The sequence below is a fragment of the Mesocricetus auratus genome, unplaced genomic scaffold (genome assembly GCF_017639785.1).
Source record: "Mesocricetus auratus isolate SY011 unplaced genomic scaffold, BCM_Maur_2.0 Super-Scaffold_4256, whole genome shotgun sequence".
Lineage (NCBI taxonomy): Eukaryota > Metazoa > Chordata > Mammalia > Rodentia > Cricetidae > Mesocricetus > Mesocricetus auratus.
In genome coordinates, this window is record NW_024429182.1 from 121274280 (window position 1) to 121293811 (window position 19532).

A 19532-nucleotide genomic window follows, 5' to 3' on the forward strand; every position below is an offset into this window, starting at 1 on the left:
AGCTAAAGGAGGTTCAACTCATTGTCTACTGAGTATCCATTTCATTAATGACTTTGAAAAGCTACAAAAATTTATGTGACAGCAAATTCATAAACTACAATGGCTCAGACTAACATATGAAATAAGGCAGTACACTTTGGACACCATTAGAGCAAAACTTATTTGTACAGAGAAAATGGAAAGCTACTGAAAGTGAAATAAAGCCTTCAGGACAAGAATCACTTAAAACATATATTACAGACCCTGATCTACACCATTAATTTAATCAATAAGACTGGATAATTTCAGTAAGTTATTTTTGAACAAAATTTTTCCAAAAGCAAAATGAGTAAAGAATCACATATTCTGTCTGGAAAAAAACGAAACAAAACAAAAAAATCAAAGCTTTTTAAAATGTTCTGTTGTTGTTTTAGTATTAAATAATCTGTCCCTATAATGACCATGCTTCTTAACAGAATCAACAGTAATAGTTTCTCTTACTGGCTACCACATGGTCACGTAAAAGCAGGAAGTGATATAATAATGATGTTCAAGACAAATTTAGACTTCTGACACTTCTTTAAAGAGGAAATATTGATTGAATAGTAGAAATTACCTTTATTTTCCAAATATAAATGGAAATTCTGCCTCATTTCCATTTGGCTGTTAATAATCTAGCAGTGGCACTACTCTGGTCATAAAAACAATCCCCATCTAAAAGACTGAGGTTTCTCTCATCGAAGAATAAATCACATCAAGATTCATTCACACTAACAGTATTCATGATTCTCTAAGAGACCTATGATTGGGAAAGTCACATTCTTAACAAAAGAACGTTCATAATTCCTTGTCCTGTCTTTTCTTTTATAATTATACAGTCTTACTAGCAATTTAAAATAGTTAGCCAAGTTTGCTTGTTCAGAGAATGAAAATCTGTTAGCTGTAGTAAATCAAGTTTTATTTTAAAAAATTTTGAAGTAATCCCTTTACAAAAATTCCAAGGAAAACATTTCTAAGAGACAGAGAAGGAAGATATGGTTTTTATTTTATCCAGGAATGTGAATTTTAGCATAACCTCAACTTTCCTTTATGCAATCAACAGCAAATATGGACCAGCTGCAACCGTAAACTGAGACTCTGCAAGATTAGCTTGGTTTGGTCAAGCACCAGCAACCTTCTGAGCACAGTGATCAATCAGTGCTTTCAGTGAGGCAAGGGTCACATTCCCTCTTTTACAGGCTCCTCCCAAATCAACAGCCAAACCTGACCCATAAAAGAATCCACGAATGGAATGCAACCTTCACAAAAAATACCCCTGGCTATGAGATCACACTCAGGTGCTTTTTGCTAACACTGTGTAACCAGGGACTTTCCTCAACCCTGGCTATTTCAAAGAAAGTACCAATTTCTTCACTGGCTACTTTTTTTTGTAGTTGGAGGCTGACCAACAATCCTGTTGTGAGTCCTTATGGTAACAAAACAAGTAACCCACCTATACAAAATATAACCAACCCCCAATTTTCAAAACTTCCTTCTTCAAAATTCCACACCATTTACTGCAGTTGTATACACTTAAAATTGTGTCTAAGATTCTTTTTCTTTTTTTTACCTTTTCTGATCCAGTAATACAGACACAAGCTTCATAGTTCACAGTTGCTAGGGTCAAATTGTGACCACAGAACAAGAAGGAGAAATAATTCCACCCCGGGTGGCCAAGGACAGACAGAGCACCAAAAGAAAGGAAAACAGCCAGGCATCAACTTACAGCCACTCCCAAGCTTCTGAAATGTCAACCTGCCAAGGCCCCCAAAATAGACTTGTCATGGTGCCTTGTCTTAAGAATTAGAGACCTCATTTCAATGTTGAGATAGATGTCAACCTAAAGCAGCACTAAATGTAAAACCTGAGGCCCCCAAAAGTCCCACCTCAGTTTCTTTAAGCCACTTAACCACCGTTAGGAGCTGGGCTTTAAAATGGCCAAAAGTCCTTCATCTGGGCACAGGCATTGTGTTTAAAACCTGTCTTCCCAAAGAATTTATTTTTGTTTATTCATTTCTCTCCAAACCCCACACCCACATTCTACATGCATTACACTTAAAAGCACTGCCGACAGTTAAAAAGAAAAAAAACTATCAAAACAGCATCAGAGAGGCATGGCACAGCTGGTAGCAGGTGGTGTATAACTGTCTGCATCCAACTGACCTTCAGAGGCTTCAGAAGAGAAGATTGGCAGACATTCCAAATCCAGTTTCAGCTTCAGTCTCAAACATCGTAAGAAGTTCTATTCAGCAAATTCATTCCACTCAGCAATGGTGGTTTCTCTCTGCTCTCCCTGGACATGGTTACCCACTGATGGAACAGGCTGCTTGTGTTGAGCAATCTGCTCAGTGCAGCTGCTTCACTAAGATAAGCAGACACAAGGTCTGCCCGGTGACAGCAGCAGGGCAGACTGGGCTTGGGCGGAAATCCTGTATCCTAGCCCCTGTGCTACACAGGACCCTGAATTCCCAGACTCTGCCCAAAAGCGAAGCGGCAAACCTGGGGGTCTGTTCCTCAGACAGGAAAAGGAGGGAGTACACGCCCCCGACTTAACCAATGACCTAAGATCACCATTTTAGATGCTCATTTAAGAGTACTTCTCAAAAACAGCTGTTTGTGAAACCAGCCTGACTTTAAGTTCTCTTACAATACATATGGACAATGACTTGGGAGAGTTTCCAACATGCAAACAGAGCACATTCATTTCAGCCTAAAGAAAAGAACTAAATTGTTTGATTAACACTATCTGAGATCCAGGTACTGTGTTCCAGACTTAGAAACTGTAATGGCTCAGTGTGACAGACAGTGTAAGCTTTAAATTGGGGAGGGGGGGAGAAGCTTTGCATCTATAATACAGGAAGTAAAATCTGCCCAGCCTAAGAATACACGTGTTTCCTGACAGTAGTGACTGTTAACTTGGCAACTTACACTACTGAGCAAACAAGAACTTAACACAGTCATCACATTCACATTCTTACCAGTACATAACTGTAGGAGTGAACCCCCCCCCTCTCTGGTAAATAAATATATTGTTTTCCATATATAGCATCGAATATCGTTATACATAACAGAAGACAAGTTTCTGAAGCTGTCAGTTTTATACTGCTTAGCTTACCTGGTGCTGGCTCAGGCCTGTTGGTAGGTGGAATCATTTTCTCTGGTTCCTCTGTTTCAACAACACAGTTCCCGGAGGTTTCTATATGAATATTATCCATTTGCAGGGTCTCCCCAGGTAGGAAAGTACATGTACTCTCTGTACAAACATTCTGTAGCTGTCCTGTCTCCGGGATGGACAGCGACGGATTACTGATTTCTCCCTTAGTCAACAGTGTGTTGGAGGCCTTGACTTGCTTGATGACAGCCTCCACTATACGAGTGGCAGTCTCCTCTATGGGGTCTGCTCCCATAGGCACATGTGCAGTTTGGATTCCAAGTAGAGAGGTGACATTACTTTCCTCTTGCTGGACTGAGGTCTGTATGACTTGCTTCGTGACAGCTGGGAGAACGTTGTCATTGAGAGCTGAGAGTCCTGTCTCTGTGGGGCGGTCCCCAGTAAGAGGCTGTACTGTTTCTTCATCACTTGGGGCCTCCTTGGAGTTACTCATGGCATGGCTGAGGTCTGTTCCCTCCAGTTTCTCTCTCTTGCAATCGAGTGGTACCATCTCTGGGGTTATGACTTCTTGTGAGCCAGTGACACCTTTATCCAGTAAAGCTTCTGGCACACTTGGAGTCATTTTCTTTTCTTGGGTTAACAACTCTGAACCTGGACTGCCTTTGACATGGTGTGGTGTATCATTGCTTCTGGGTTCAGCATCCTCCATCACATTTCTGCTTACCGCACTAGCATTGGCTTTCCCTGGGAACTGAGTATTCACAGCAACTTCCAGAGCAGAAGGCAGACTGCAATGAAGGGCCTCAGATGCATCTGGTGGCAGAGATGAGCTGCTCTGCTCTGCACCTGAGGCTTTCTGCTTTGAATCTGCAGCTAGACTTGCTTTTGGTGGCACCGGGCTCTTTGCAGCCCCACCTTCAGTCAGTGGGAAGACCTGTGGGGCCACTTCCTTGTTATGGTTAGTATCTGTTTTCAGCTCAGCAGAGGGTGTGTCTGGTGAGTTACTGGGCTGCAGTGCTCTCTCCCCAGCACAGGTGGCTGACACAGGTTTTTCACATAATCTCGGTATCTCCAGCCCAGGAGGTGGTGTCCTCTGGTTTTCCCTTGACATTTCTGAAGAATGTGTGTCTTCTTTAATGGAAGAACACCCCATTGCTTTATCCTTGTCATCCTGCCCCAGACTTGCTAGGCTTTCAGGAATCACCAGACAACTGCCTTCCTCAGGCAGGAGAGAGTTGGAGACCAAAGCAGCTTTATCCACAGTTTGTCGTGAAGCGTCGTTCAGAACTTCAGGCGTTGCTGTTGGCCTGGGGCCCTCCTGTTCTCCACCAAGGCCGATAGGGCTGGTATTTCCCATGCTGGATTGAAGCTCTACAGCAGGGGATGTAGACAGGCCGGCAGTCCCATCTCCTAGCTTGCCAGGATTATTTGACTCTCCTCCATCTGGGCCATCTCTACAAGCTATAGTTCTATGGAGCTGAGCAGTTGCTGTTCCTTTTTCTTTCTGGGAGGGGACAAGAGAAAGTGCGTCATCTTTGGTTACTGATTCACTCTCTGGACTGCTTGCCAGAGAGAAACTGCTGCCTGGTGGTGTTACCTGGTCTGGCACTGGTCCTTTCTCAGTTTGGGGGGCAACTGAAGGCAAATGTGAAGCATCATCAAGCATATTTGTTAAAGTTGTAGCATGTTTCAAATCTTTCCCCTGGCTCTCTACACCTAAAACACAGAGAGGACAAACCCCCACAGATTCCTGGGTGCTTTTCACAGGGTCAGAAGTGGCTGTGTCAGCTTGTGGGACTTCTGGGTCTTCTGTGCAGAGGACAGGGCACGGATCTTGTCCTTTTGGCTGTGTTACTGTGCTGTCAGGCAGGCTGACTTTATCACTGCCATGTTTTACAACCAACTCACCACTAGGAGCCACTGTGTTCTGCTGACATGGAGACTCAGCACCAGATGCCCCAACCCCAGTTGTAGAACAAAGCAGTGCCTGGCTGTTTTGGCTTGGAGCATGCCATGAATTAGCTTCTGATTTTTGGTTTGGCATCCCATCTGGTGTTGGCCCAGAAAAGGTTAAAGCCAAGGGTGATGGTGTCTCACACAGGCCTGCTAGAGGAGTATCAGGTTCTGGTCTACCTGCAATCTTGTCTTCTGCACCAGCTAGAGATACCAGAGAGCTCTGGTCACTTAGAGCATCAGTCCTCGGCTCACAGCTTCTCTCCTGTGTTTCTCTATTTTCCTCCTCTGTTTTCTCAGTGGGGATTTCTCCAGGACTCAATGCAGGTGAGGACTCAGCAGGCATGTTGGCACCCAGGGCACTAGTGGTAAGGACGTGGTTTGTAATATTGGCTTTCTCCACAGGTTCGTGCAAAGCTTGAACACCAGACGCTTTGGGTGTGCTGACATCAGAGTTCTCCAATCTTTCCTTTGTGCCTTCCCCTACTTGATGCTTATTCTCCTGGATGGCAGCACTTGGGTTCAGTAAGCTACGTTCCAGTTCCCCTGCATTCTCTGGGGAATCAGCATCTGGTGAAGAACTGTCTAGTGGCTCCCTTCCAGAAGAATGCTGGCATACACCTGGCTCTGTGACCATGACTTCCTGCAGCACATTGCCCCTGCTGCTTGGGGGCTGCTGACATGTGGCCACTCCAGAATATTTTGTTCCAGTTACTTCATTTCTGTTTCCACAGGATGGAAGGCCCTCTGTGCCCTTTACTCCACAGTCAGATATGCTCTGACTGTCTTGATGAGATGCAGACCGGGAGTCCACCGCGGACGCTGGCTCCTCCTCTTCCCTCTTGCTCCCCACAGCTTTATTCTTCTTCTGAGAACAGACTACATTTTCTTGCTCAGCCACATTTGACAAATCACAGGAACTTTCAGCTTCCCTCACAGGACTCCCTCGGCAGTACAGAGTGCCCTTAGTTTCTTCAGAAAAAAGCTGCTGCTGGCCAGAAGGCTCTGATGCACAGGAAGGGAACTGGCCATCTGTCTCTGGTATGCAGGGCCCACTAGAAGAATCTTGTGCTGTCACCATTATGGGCATAATATTGTCCATCTGCTTCAAGTTTGTTTTCTAGGAAGAAATCAAAGACACTTTTTAAAAAATTGATCATGAAAAGGGGTAGGTAGCGGTGGCGGGGGTTGGGGGGAACAACACAAAACTGACCACCAGAAAAAGATGTCACTGACACCTGCAAGCACAGTCTTATTAGACAGAACTGCCTTCCAAACCTTCTCAGTTGACAAATGATGCGCCACCTTCTGCCCACATCTGTGTATCCATTGGGATGCTATGTTTTATCTAGATTATACTCAGTAACTGATTTCCATATTAAAAATAGATTTAAAATTGGGCCTCAAAAGCCTTATTTCAAAAAAGCACAATGGACATCTTCAAATAACAACCAACTAGGATCCTTAGGTCTTTATGGGAAAAGAGTATACACCCATCTGTCTCAAATATTCATGGAAAACTGTAGTCTAACCAGTTTTAAAACTCCTGTCAATCAAACTATTCAGCCACATAACCATATCCTCAAAATATTCTCAACCCAACATACATAAACTAAGTAGGTATAGAATTAGATATACTATGTATCAGTTTGATTAAAAAATAGTTTTTGTGATATCCGTACTAAATGGCAAATAAAAGAGAATATACTACCAACTACTGTCAAGGGTTCTGTGGGCTAGAGAGTAATAAAAATCCTATCAAAAATAGTTTTTGCCACCTTAAAATTTTGGGGCAATTTAGTTTTGTTTGCTTGTTTGTTTTCTGAAACAAGGCCTTACTATGTAGTCAGGCTAGCTACAAAATTGTTTAATCCTTCTGTTTCTGACTCTTGACTACTGGGATTATTAGGCTCATATTATCATAAACAATGTAAAAGTTTTGTTTATTATATAAACAAATACAGTTCCTACTCATTAAAGCTATTGTAAAGTTTGCGGGTAGGAGTAAAATGTGCCATTCTAGCTAAAGTCCTTTTATTAGAGTATACCAAAAACCAGACTTGTCACTAAAATTGTGTATGCAGTGTTCCTTTTCAAAATTAGTCTGGTAACACACCCCCTAAAAGTTAGGACAGCAAATCAATACCCTTGATGAAAGGGGAACCCTGCAGACCAGAGAAACAGGTACTGCCTAAAGAATGATCAAAGTAACGATGAAATGTGTAAGCTCAGTTTCCTTTCCTTTTTTTTTAAATTTAAGTTAGAAACAAGTTTGCTTCACATGTCAATCCCAGCTCCCTCTCCCTCCCCTCCTTCCCATCAGGCTCCCCAGTCCCCTACTCAATCTCCACTCTGATCCCTAGGGAGGGTGAGGGCCTCCATGGAGGATCTCCAGAGTCTGTCATGTCATCCAGGGTAGGGTCTAGACCCTCCTTCAAGAGTCCAGGCTGAGAGAGCATCCCCCATTGTGGGATGGGCATTCAAATTCTATTTGTATGCCAGGGATAAATACCCAAGGCCCCATAGATTACCTAGGCCTCCTCACTGACACCCACATTCAGGGGGTCTGGGTCAGTCCCATGTCAGTTTTCTTAATTAGACTACCATTTGTTAAATAAGAGTTCAAAAGAAAAAAATAACGTTGGAACAGTCTATCCAAAGGAAAATGGCAGGCTGGAAACAAGTATTGTTCAGAAAGGTAGAAGAAGGCTGGAGAGGTGGCTTAGTGGTTAAGAGCACTGGCTACTCTTCCAAAGGACCTGGGTTCTATTTTCAGGACTCATATGGTGGCTCACACCGTCGGTATCTCCACTTCCATGGGAAACAATACCTTCTTCTGACCTCTGAGAACACTTCATGCACATGGTACACAGACATACACACTGCATTCATGTGGTGCATGACCATACACACTGCATGTACAGGATGCAGACATATACAACGCATGCACATGCACGCAGACATACACACCGAATGCACAATGCATGCACATGATGCAGACACACACACAAAAAGAAAACAAGAAGAAAAATCCCCCCAAAGGAAAAGAAGGGCAGAATAAACCATTTCATACAATCCTAGTGTAGAATTTTTTTTTTTCTGGCTTGTCTCAGAAAGGCTTGTTCCCAAAGAAGACTCTGGCACCAAGCTGGCCTAGACCTAGATGACCTTAAATAAAATTATTATCAAGCTCTTTCCAAATCAAATCAGTTTTGAAATAAACTGGGTGGAAAAATTATCTAAACTTAGCTTCTCAGATGCTACAGTCCAGAGAGATGCAGCCATATGACGTCTATATTATCCACAATAAATGCTACCAAGGAGTCTGTAATGATTTTATGTCTGGCAACCATTTTATCTTCGATGCTTGAGTGAATTATAAAATCCTTATTTTTCAGATGACCTTTTTAACTGTCAACTATGCATTTAAATATGGCAGTTCCATCATCATTCCCTGTACAGCGGTGAAAGGGTTCTCCTAAGGAGTCAATTCCCTTAGTCTTTAGCAACAACCTAGAAACTTTGGCCTCCTATAGTTCTAAAACGGTAACAAAATTTCTTTGAATGACAGGAAAATTCTGTTCTACTTGCTGCACATTTGCACATCTATAGTGACCATGAGCATATTTCATTACTTCAGAATTTGAGAAGAATTTCAAATTTAAAGACCCCAGTCCTGTAGGCCAGCAACATGGCTCAATGAGTAAAAGCACTTGCTGTGCAAGCCTGAGAACCTGAGCTTGATCCCCCAAAGCCTGAGAATCTGAGTTTGATAACCAAAAGAGAACTGACTCATAAAAGTTATCTTCTGATTTCCATACATAAGCCAAGTAAAAAGGATGTGTGTGCACATGCACACACACCAATTAAAAACAGATTTTTCATACAATATATTCTAATCATGGTTCCCCTCCCCCGACTCCCCAAATCCACACTTTCCTTCTCTCTTTCATTAGAAAACAGACAGGCACCTAAAACAAAATATATAAAATAAAATACAATAAAAACAAACAAACCAGAATAGGACAAAACAAACAAACAGAAAAAAAGAGCTAAAATAAAAAGTACTGGAAACATACAGATGCAGGGTCACAAAACGCGTGTACACAAAAATTAAGTTTGTTTAGTGCTGACCACCTACTGTTGGGCATGGGGCCTGTCCTTAAGTGTGGTTATATACCCAGTGAGACTCTATTAAAGAAAACTAGTTTTTCCTTTATGAGCAGTTAGTGACTGGATATTCCTTCTGGGTCAGGAATGGGAGCTTGTGTTCATTTTCCTTTTTGGTGCTGGACCCTCTTTTGGCTTAGACCTGTGCAGACCCTGCGCATGCTGCCACTGGGTCTTGAGTTCACACACAGCTACAAACCCTCTGAGCTACAATGGTGATCTGCCTGCAAGATATACCAGTATAGCAGTGGTGCAAAAGTTGTGGGAGCAACTAACTACTATCTGAGTGGATTTGGGCCCATTTATGAGATGGAACCAAAGCTAGACAGTATTCAGGTAGCCAAGATCCTGAGACTACACAGATCATGGACCTATGGGAAAACCAAACACTACTGCTCTGCTATGGGAATGTGGCAATAAAATTACTTCTAACATTCTGCTATACTCATAGATCAGTATCTTGCTCAGCTATCATCAGAGAAGCTTCCTCCTGCAGTAGATAGGAACAAATGCAGAAACCCAAAATGGAACAAAGAGCAGAGAGTTTGAGACCTTGAAACAACTAAGTGGCATGTCTCTATCAAATCCATCCCCTCAGAGCTCAGGAAACCCTGTGTAAGAGGAGGTTGAAAAAACTATAAGAGCCAGGGGGATGAGGACATCAAGGAAACAAAGTCTTCTATAAGTTAAAAAAAACAAAAACAAAAAACTAAAACTCAGTCCTCTACTGCCATATAATCTTTTTGTTGTTGTTGTTGTTTTGTTTTTACGAGACAGGGTTTCTCTGTATTGTTTTGGAGGCTGTCGGTCCAGCCCGGCCTCGAACCCACAGAGATCCGCCTGCCTCTGCCCCCCCCGAGTGCTGGGATTAAAGGTGTGCGCCACCACCGCCTGGCCTGCCATATAATCTTAACATGAGTTCTGTATCTTAAGTGGCAACTGTCTTAGTTTGCTTTCTATTGTTATAAACACCATGACCAAATCTAATTTGGGAAGGAAAGGGTTTGTTACATTTTACAACTCTTAAGTATGGTATACCACTGCAGGATATAAGGAAAGAAACTCAAGCAGGAACCTGGGGGCAGGAGTTGATTGACTATGGAGGAACACTGCTTACTGACTTGCTTCCCACAGCTTGTTCAACTTTCTTATACAGCATTACACTACCTACCCAGGGCTAAGCCCATGCAGTTTGATGCAGATGTTTCTCAAGTTTTCCAAAATGACTCTAGGTTGTGTCAAGCTGACAAAATACTATCTAGCACAGCAACACTGGATACTAACAATGCTTTATAAATTTACATTCTAATTATAGCACGACTCATTGGGGGAGGAGGGAATAGGCAGACAACTAACTAAAAATGAAAACTTTCCCTTACCCTTAGCTGCTGTTGGATATTCATAAGTTTAAAAATATGTCCAGTACAACTGTCCCCATGGGGTTCAGGATGTGATTCAGATTCAGAAGTCAATGTATAGATGTCCAATTCTCGATGGTGCCTCACTGAACAGTCTCCAAAGGGGATTTCATAGGATAAACTGCTCCAGGAATCTGGTTCACCAGCATTTTCCCTGCAAGCAAACAATCTCTGTTAATATACAAACTCTACTACCAAGCACAGATTGGATATTCTATGTAGGATGCAATATTTCTGATTGCTCTCTGAGCCTTCAGAGCAGGAAATGGGTTTATGTATCTCCAATGATTCAAGCACATGATAAGTATCTCTATCCTCTTTTCCTTTCTACAAGAGAACAGAAATGGCTTCAGAAAATTATTTCCTAAAAATGTTCTTTTGATCAAGACAGGGAAGTCTGGAATCTTTAGTTAATAACATGCTAATAATCAAATAATGAACTATAAGGACCATGGCTTCTATCTGATCTTCAACAGCAGCAAGATCTATTAAGACTGGATTATTACATTATATGCTAACAAACTTCAGTTCTATTAGGAGGGGAACAGCCACTCACTTCAACCTCTGCAAAATACTCCTTTGAAACACTAAGCAGAGGAAACACCTTCAAAATTCTTGACATCAACTACACAGGGGCAAACTACAATGCTATATATACTACTCTCATCAACACACTTATAAAACCCTGTTTTATATGAAGCTCTGGTTCTAAAAAATTCAAGTTTGTTTTTCTTTTGTTTGTTTTAAATTTATAAACCAAAATTTGGCTTTGTGGCTCATCGGTAGAATATCTGAGTTTGATTTTACATACATATGAATGATCCTGGGTTTGATCCCCAGCACCAAACAAAACTTGACTTTGCTAAATCATATTATCAACATGTAGTTTCCAAGTAAAGCTGATGAGAACAGACATGAACAACTTCTGGCCTAAGGCTAAAAACATGAAACTATTTTTCTGATAAATGAAGGAAACAGCAGATCTAATAAGGGGGGCAGGTTTACTTTAAAACATTTTAAAACCAATGAACACAAAAAGGAGAGTAACAAGTTCTCTCTCATCAGTGTTTTGCTATTATATCTACTGGGTTTGATCAAGACAAGTCGGTTTCTTCTATAAAGATCACAACACTTCTAACTTCACCTCTGCTCCCAAGGTAATCCATGCTCCTATCTGCTTGCAGTGAATCGGGTTTTATGCTAGGTGAAGGGATTTATGAGTTTAGGGTAAACATGGATGAAGTATACAGTGTGTCACATAATTCCATAGTCTCACTGGATATATATATATGTGTGTGTGTGTGTTTTAGCACACACTTTAAGGAGCCTCTTCTGTTTCCAGATATACATCTTGGGAGCTCTAATCCTCAGCATTGTGTCTAATACACTGTTAGTCAGACACAATGTTTCTAATGTAGAGTTGAGAATTCTGGACTCAAATCCAATTACTACATTTCTTAAGCTATATAATATTACAAAGTGTTTTAGCTTCTCTGGACTTTAGCTCTATAATCTGTAAACAGGGGTATGACAGTTCAAACACTAGTTCAAGAAATGGATAAAATGAACGTGGAGGGCTTAGCATAGGGAAGGTGCAAGTTTGTGTTGCCTGTTGCTCGCCACTCCTGCCTTTACTAAGACCCACCCACACTCTAACATTCTCAAAGTGTAGGCCTTCACATATAGTGAGCCCAGTTTTCATCTTAAGGTCACTTTCTTTGCTCAGTCTACTTCCGATTTACAGTGTCATTACTCAGCCTGTTTTGAGTAGCAGCCTTTCTTGTATCTATCATTAATGATCGAGCTGTCCCTTGGCCTTAACTTCTGCCTAGTAACTACCTAAAATTTACTTTGGAAATGATACACAAAGATTTTATTGTAACCAAACCAGTCTGGCAATACACAAAAGCGTAGCTGCAAATGTACTAGAGAACTTCTGTTTTTTTTTTTTTTTTTAAGCTGGCGAGTTAGAACACCCTGGTTAAGACCTTTTTAAAAATAAGAGAAAAGGAGACCTGCAGATGAAGGAACAAACTTAAATAGTACAGAAACATCTACAGAGATCTTTACCACTTCCTCTACCTCCATCCTCCTTTTAGATCATGCTGAGAAAACTACCACTACGATGAAAGCAAAGGGGAGTTTATTATTAACTTGCATTTATGCAGTATAGACATCATTTCACTACAACATTAGACAGTATTAACTGTCTTACATTGTCACACTAAACAGATCTTGAAGCAAACTTCAAACTTTCAATTTTCCTGCCAAAGGTGATTTATATCATTTTCAAACATTCTCGTGAGTTCTACACTGTGTGTGGTTTCTAGCATGGCTCAGCAAGACTATGTGGTCTAGTAACTCATCTGTAACCTCACATGAGGACAAAGTACATGTATCTTCTAAATATCCTGTTTCCACTGTTCTATACAATCCTGGGGCACATTATAGATGCTCAGGTATTTGTTGGGATTCTATTTCAGAGAAAAATAATGAAGACTACCTTCTGTTTGCTTCAAGATGCTTAAACAGTTTCAGACTATTACTCTGGGGATGGACAGATAATCTAAAGGAAAAAATGACCCAATGCATTAAGTAATCATGGTTTAAAAACCAGAAGTTGAATAAGAAACCCAAAGGCCATAATAAACCACTGGGAGAAGATTACTTAAAAAATGACTATTGGGTTGCCGATAAAAAAATATTATAAACTACAATAGGTCACAGTGTCCTGTTAATAAAATTTATACTCTCCCCCATTATTCTTGGATTACAATACAGCACTCAGGCTGGCCCAGAACTCATAATCATGCTTTCGCTTATGTAATGGTGAGATTATAACCATGTTCCATCAAAAAATGACAAATTTTGATCAATGCACTATTTCATGACAGAATGTTTTTATTCTTAAAAGTTAGACAAAAGTAATATCAATGACTGATAAAAATATCAATGAGTTTTATAAAAATATTTCTATATATGTAGATATGCAAAGAGAAACAACTATAAAAAAGTTAGTGAATGGTGAACTAAGATGAGTAACATACAAAAGCTCATTGCATTATTGTTCCATATTTTCTATGAGTCAAAAAATATCAGCACAAAAAGTTAAATTACCAACAATTTAAAACATGCAAGGGTGGTATCAATTCTTTTATTTTTCTCTGATTTTTATTTATTTAAGGTACGGGGAAATAATATTTCTAGGAAAAAAATAGATACTTCTAAGATGCGGTGATCCTGATAAGTACTTTAAGTGTATGATTCAATATTCATAACAGTATTTGCAAACAGTATCATTCCTATTTAGGGTGAAGAAATGGAGGCTCAAATATTAATTCATTTACTTAGGGTATAATATATATACCAGCACTGATCAGTCTGTGTATAACATCAAACTTTACCACTTACAGGAACAAGTTAGGCTAGAAGTACTTCTTTGAGCATACAATCTGACATAAAATGGGGGTGATTCCTTTATAAAGTTGTGGCGGTACAGAGTCTAATCAATTATCTAAGAATACCTGGAGTACAGCTGAAGTCAGTAAAAACTGACACCCTCCCCACTCAATGTATCACCAATAAACAAGGGGACAATAGAGTCAATAGAGTTGGAGACAAGCTGGACTGGCTCCACAGCCTGCATTCTCCCACTGGATATAATGGTAGAAAGGACTCTTTTTTTTTTTTTTTTTTTTTTTGGTATGAATGCCACAGAAGGACATTATAAAGGGTCATTCCAAGGCAGAATGAGGCAAAAATTGTTGGGGGGGGGGCGATTCTATTATTGAGTCAAAACAATGTGCACTCCAGGAAGAACACTTCCAACACACAATTAAAAAAAAAATCCTCAAGTCCGTCTGCCAAATTACTCAACAGCACAGCAAGCACTGATGACATTCTAATGAAATGGGCAACCCAGATTCTCATTGCCTAGATGTTCCAAACTGAGCATATTCTACTCAAATGAAGTGCAGTTAACAAGGAAGGCTGTTATACTGGAAGCCATCATACCCATGTTGTTCACAAGCTGACCCACCATTGCCTGCCTGGCTGTAAAGGAGAAAAACACTCAATTTGCTACATCAGCTCACCTTAAACTTATCTGTGTTGATGAGTAAGCCACAGGGCAGTTAGAGGAACATGCATAGCGTTGATGTTTGAGTAAATTTCATTTATACTGTATCTGGTCTGAGATAAATGATTTGGATTCTATATACGAGAGGTTTTTCAAGTGATATAAAAAAAAAAGAAAGCCGGCAAAAGATGGGGTGGGGGTGCCAGAAAACTGAGGGAATGGGATGTGGGTGGGGAAATTACTGAAATATGCTATTTAAGTGTTATACTCACATCTAGATTATGTGAAACACATTTTGAAAATATTTTTAAAATCAAAAGAAATGGTACCTGTAGCATTCTTACAGAGTTAACTTAAAAATTAAAGACATACAAAGCATACAGAATATAAACACCACACACACACACACACACACACACACACACACACACACACACACACACGGTACTAATAAAATAGCAGTTTCTATTTTCTCCCAAAAAGAGGGAGGGGAGAATGAGGGGCAGGGACACACAGGATATACACTACCATTTCCTTTTATTGCTAACGTTTATTAATTGCTTAACAAATATCAAATACTAAACTATGCACATGTGCCATCCCATTTATCCTCTTAGCTGTTCATGAAGATCATTATCATCCCATTTGCAGAAGGGAATGCTGAAGCTGTAAGTTATACGCAGCTGACTAACTTAACCTACAACTACTAAGTAGCTAAGTCCACACTTGGATTCAATCTTTAGTAGATGACATCATTATACTGCAATGTCGTTCATCATAGTGAAGAACACCTGAAAATTATTTTAAGAGAACATCAGCACCGCTGACCCAAATCAAATTTAGGTTAGAAAAATACTTATAAAAATAAACCGAAGCGTGAGACGAAAAATATAAATGGATAAAACAATTTCAAAATGATGATATGAAACAGACCAACGAGGTCCAATGTACAAGCATAAACAGAATCAATCAGCAAGCACCTGTTTGCTAATTTATGCAGCCTAATCACAGAGAAATAAATGTACAATCTCTTCCAGTCTTAGTGAAATTCACTTTAAATGACATATCTAAACATAAATTTGTTAACATCACTGTACTGAACATTAAAATTAACGGATTAATAAACTTCTATGTAAAGATTCTACAATTCTCTAAGCAATTTGTTAATTAAATCAGTAACATTAAATTACAGTCAAGTTATTACCACTCAGTAAACTACTTTTTCCACTTGAAAAAGAAAATTCTGCTTATCAGTCTGATAGGATCCTTAATTTTCAGTCAGGAAGTTCAGTTAACAATATGCTAGGTTACTGCAGTTCAAGACAAAAACCCACAAACAAACCAGTAAGCTAAAACATCTTTAGAAAGCCCATCTTTGACTTAAATTTTTCAGAATTCATTACTGAAATGTATTCACCTCATTCATTAATTAGATCAATACACTAGGTCACAATAAAGAATTCATTTTTCATAAGCTAGTGTGGCTTTCTAAAAGACTTATATATTCATTATATATATAGTTATGCTTCTATTGATGCTCTTCCAGAGGTCCTAAGTTCAATTTCCAGCAACTAGTGTGACTTTTATCTCTTCTAATCTGCTACTTTGGCAGCAACATGTAACATTCTTCTGCCTAATAACAGCACTGTACAATAGATTGAGTGAAAAGGAAGAAAATTTCTCTATTTCTGAAAAAGAATCACTGCTTTTTATCTTCCTACTTTATTACAAAGTAAAAACTCTAAAAATAAACTATTTGGAAAATGAAATTTAATATCAACAGATACTGGGAAGTAGTTAGTAGCAAGACAAGGAAAAAGCAGCACCAGAGGGCACATCACATGTAGTATCAGCTAGACTGAAGGGAGAAGGTTTCATTACTCCATCAGAGGGATGCTTCACATAGGCCTGGGCAAAGCTAAAAATGTAACGGACGAGGATTCAGGAGATTTTAAAAGCCCACTTTACAATTGGATGATGATGATGATGATGATGATGATGATGATGATGACAGCAAAAGTATCCAAAGATCAACTCCAATAGCCATGTTAACAAGGGCTTCTATAATTTACTGAGATGATTCCCTTGAAACAAATACGAAATGCTGGGAGCATATTATAACTCACAATAAGCACAACGCAAGTGTAACGGATTATCTAGTTCTCAAGCTGGGCAGTGGTGGCACACATCTTTAATCCCAGCACTTGGGAGGCAGAGGCAGGCGGATCTCTTTGAGTTCGAGGCCAGCCTAGTCTACAAAGCTACACAGAGAAACCCTGTCTCAAAAAACCAAAAAGATTGAGCCGGGCGGTGGTGGCGCACGCCTTTAATCCCAGCACTCAGGAGGCAGAGGCAGGTGGATATCTGTGAGTTCGAGGCCAGGCTGGACCGACAGCCTCCAAAACAATACAGAGAAACCCTGTCTCGTAAAAACAAAAAACAAACAAACAAACAAACAAAAAGATTATCTAGCTCTCTCAACAACAAAAACACATTTAATCTTCCAAGTGACAATACCAATATTCTGTATATAGATGAAATGTAAGTAAACTAAGGTTTCACAGAGCTACCGTGCAAGAGCAAAATCTACTTATTTCCAGCAAAGTATTTGCTCAGTTTAGTAGCTTTTGTGAATTAATGAGATTATATGTAAAGCGAAACATAAAAGGTCTACATTACACTTTAAATGGTACAATGAGTGAAATGGCACAATGTTGTGAATGTGCAAATTTTAACATTTTCAAAAGCATATGTGCCCCAAAAGAAACACTCCAGAAGATATTCATAGAAAATGCTTACTTGCTGTGTGAGCCATAAAATACAAATATAAATATAAAAATGTTATAAAATAGGAGGGGGCTGGGCCAGCCAAGGAAGCTATTAATACTTCTCAGTATTTGAAAATGTATTGGATTTTAATATGAGTATTTGTTTCAAAACTTCATACTGCTATTTTTCCACTATGGATAAATTCCCAAAATCTTGTTGAAAACACCAAAGAGCATGCCATTTTATTATATATAAATGCCTGAAGCCTATCTCTTATTTGTACTGTTTTCAAATTTAAATCTAACAATAACTCAAAATACTACATTTTGAGACATTTAACAATCAAATTACATATTTATTCCAACATAAAAAATATTTATTCAAAAGGATACAATAAAAAAGTAGGGTAAAGAACTAAATAGAGAATTCTCAGTAGAGGAGCCTAAAGTGGCTGAGAGACACTTGAGAAAGTGCTCAACATCCCTAGCCATCAGGGAAATGCAAATCAAAACAACTCTGAAATGCCATTTCACTCCTGTCAGAATGGCTAAAATCAAAAACTCCAGCAACAGTTCATGCTGGAGAAGATGTGGAGAAAGGGGAACACTCCTACACTGCTGGTGGGAGTGCCGACTTGTACAACCACTTTGGAAATCAGTATGGAGATTCCTCAGGAAAATGGGAATCAGTCTACTACAAGACCTAGCAATTCCTCTCTTAGGCATATACCCAAAAGATGCACATTCATACAACAAGGATGTCTGTTCCACTGTGTTCATAGCAGTATTATTTGTAATAGGCAGAACTTGGAGGCAACCCAGATGTCCCTCAACTGAAGAGTGGATAGAGAAAATTTACACAATGGAGTACTATTCAGCAGAAAAAAACAATGGAATCTTGAAATTTGCAGGCAAATGGATGGCACTAGAAGAAACCATCCTGAGTGAGGTAACCCAGTTACAAAAAAAAAAGAGAAACATTGTATGTACTTAACTCATTTATGGATTTTAGACATGAATCAAGGGAGTGCCAGCATACAATTCCACTGCCAGAGTCTAGGAAATAGAACCTTCATCCAACGACTGATGAAAGCAGAGGCAGATACCCACAAACACTGAACTGAACTCCTGGAATTCAGTGTCAGAAAGAGAGAACTGATAGGCAAAAGAGTTAAGACTGGGCTGGTTTAACCCACAGTTTAACCCCAATTGATCTGAATAAGGGGGGAGCTCTTGGACCCCAGCCCTTGGACCCCAGATTGATGGCTGTGTGGAAAGCATTGGACTGACCCAGACCCCCTGAATGTGGGTGTCAGTGAGGAGGCCTAGGTAATCTATGGGGTCATGGGTAGTACTTATACATGGCATACAAATACACTTTTAGTGCCCATGCCACAATATGAGAGACTCTTGTGGAGGGACCTACCCTGGATGAAATGACAGTCACTGGAGATCCACCGAGGAAGGCCTCACCCTCCCTGGGATCGGGGTGGAGAGTGGGTGGGGGATTGGGGGACCTGGTGGGAAGGGCGGGGGAGGAGGGGAGATAGAGGGAGCTGGGATTGACATGTGAAACAAGATTGTTTCTAACCTAAATTAAAAAAAAATATTTATTCAGTATTTATTATGAGTCTAGGTACTGGTTATATATTGATAAAGAATTAAGACATACAAGGGTCCTCCTGAAACAGCTTCTTTTACTGAGGGATACAGTTTGGATTCCTCACATAAGTCATCAGGAAAAGTCATCAGAGGCAATGATGAAAACTGACTTCAACGATAAAGAGTCAGCAAGCAGAGTCCATGGAACAGATAATTTCAGGGACCCAGCACAGAATGCTAGGACCAGTGCAGCTGTGGAGAGAAAGCAATGGGAACAGGGCCTACGAAATGAGGTCTGAGAGTTGTATGTGACAGCAGTGAGAGTCTTGATGGGAACTAGGACTTTATTCTTACTGGTGGTGACAAAACACTGAGAAGGTAGACAAAGAAAAACCAAAGGATGACGTTAACAA

The 19532-nt window shown here is 40.1% G+C and overlaps 1 protein-coding gene across 8 annotated transcripts in view; it reads right to left on the bottom strand.

The window, feature by feature from the left end:
* The window catches only part of Akap13 (A-kinase anchoring protein 13), a 300754-nt gene that overhangs the window by 136114 nt on the left and 145108 nt on the right, over positions 1-19532 (bottom strand). For all 8 annotated transcript variants that reach the window (XM_040730180.1, XM_040730175.1, XM_040730179.1 and 5 more), the window contains 2 exons: positions 10633-10825; positions 3134-6203 (listed from right to left, as the gene is read on the bottom strand). In XM_040730180.1, the coding sequence (XP_040586114.1) occupies positions 3134-6203; positions 10633-10825 (3263 nt within the window). The remainder of the gene's footprint in view (positions 1-3133; positions 6204-10632; positions 10826-19532) is intronic.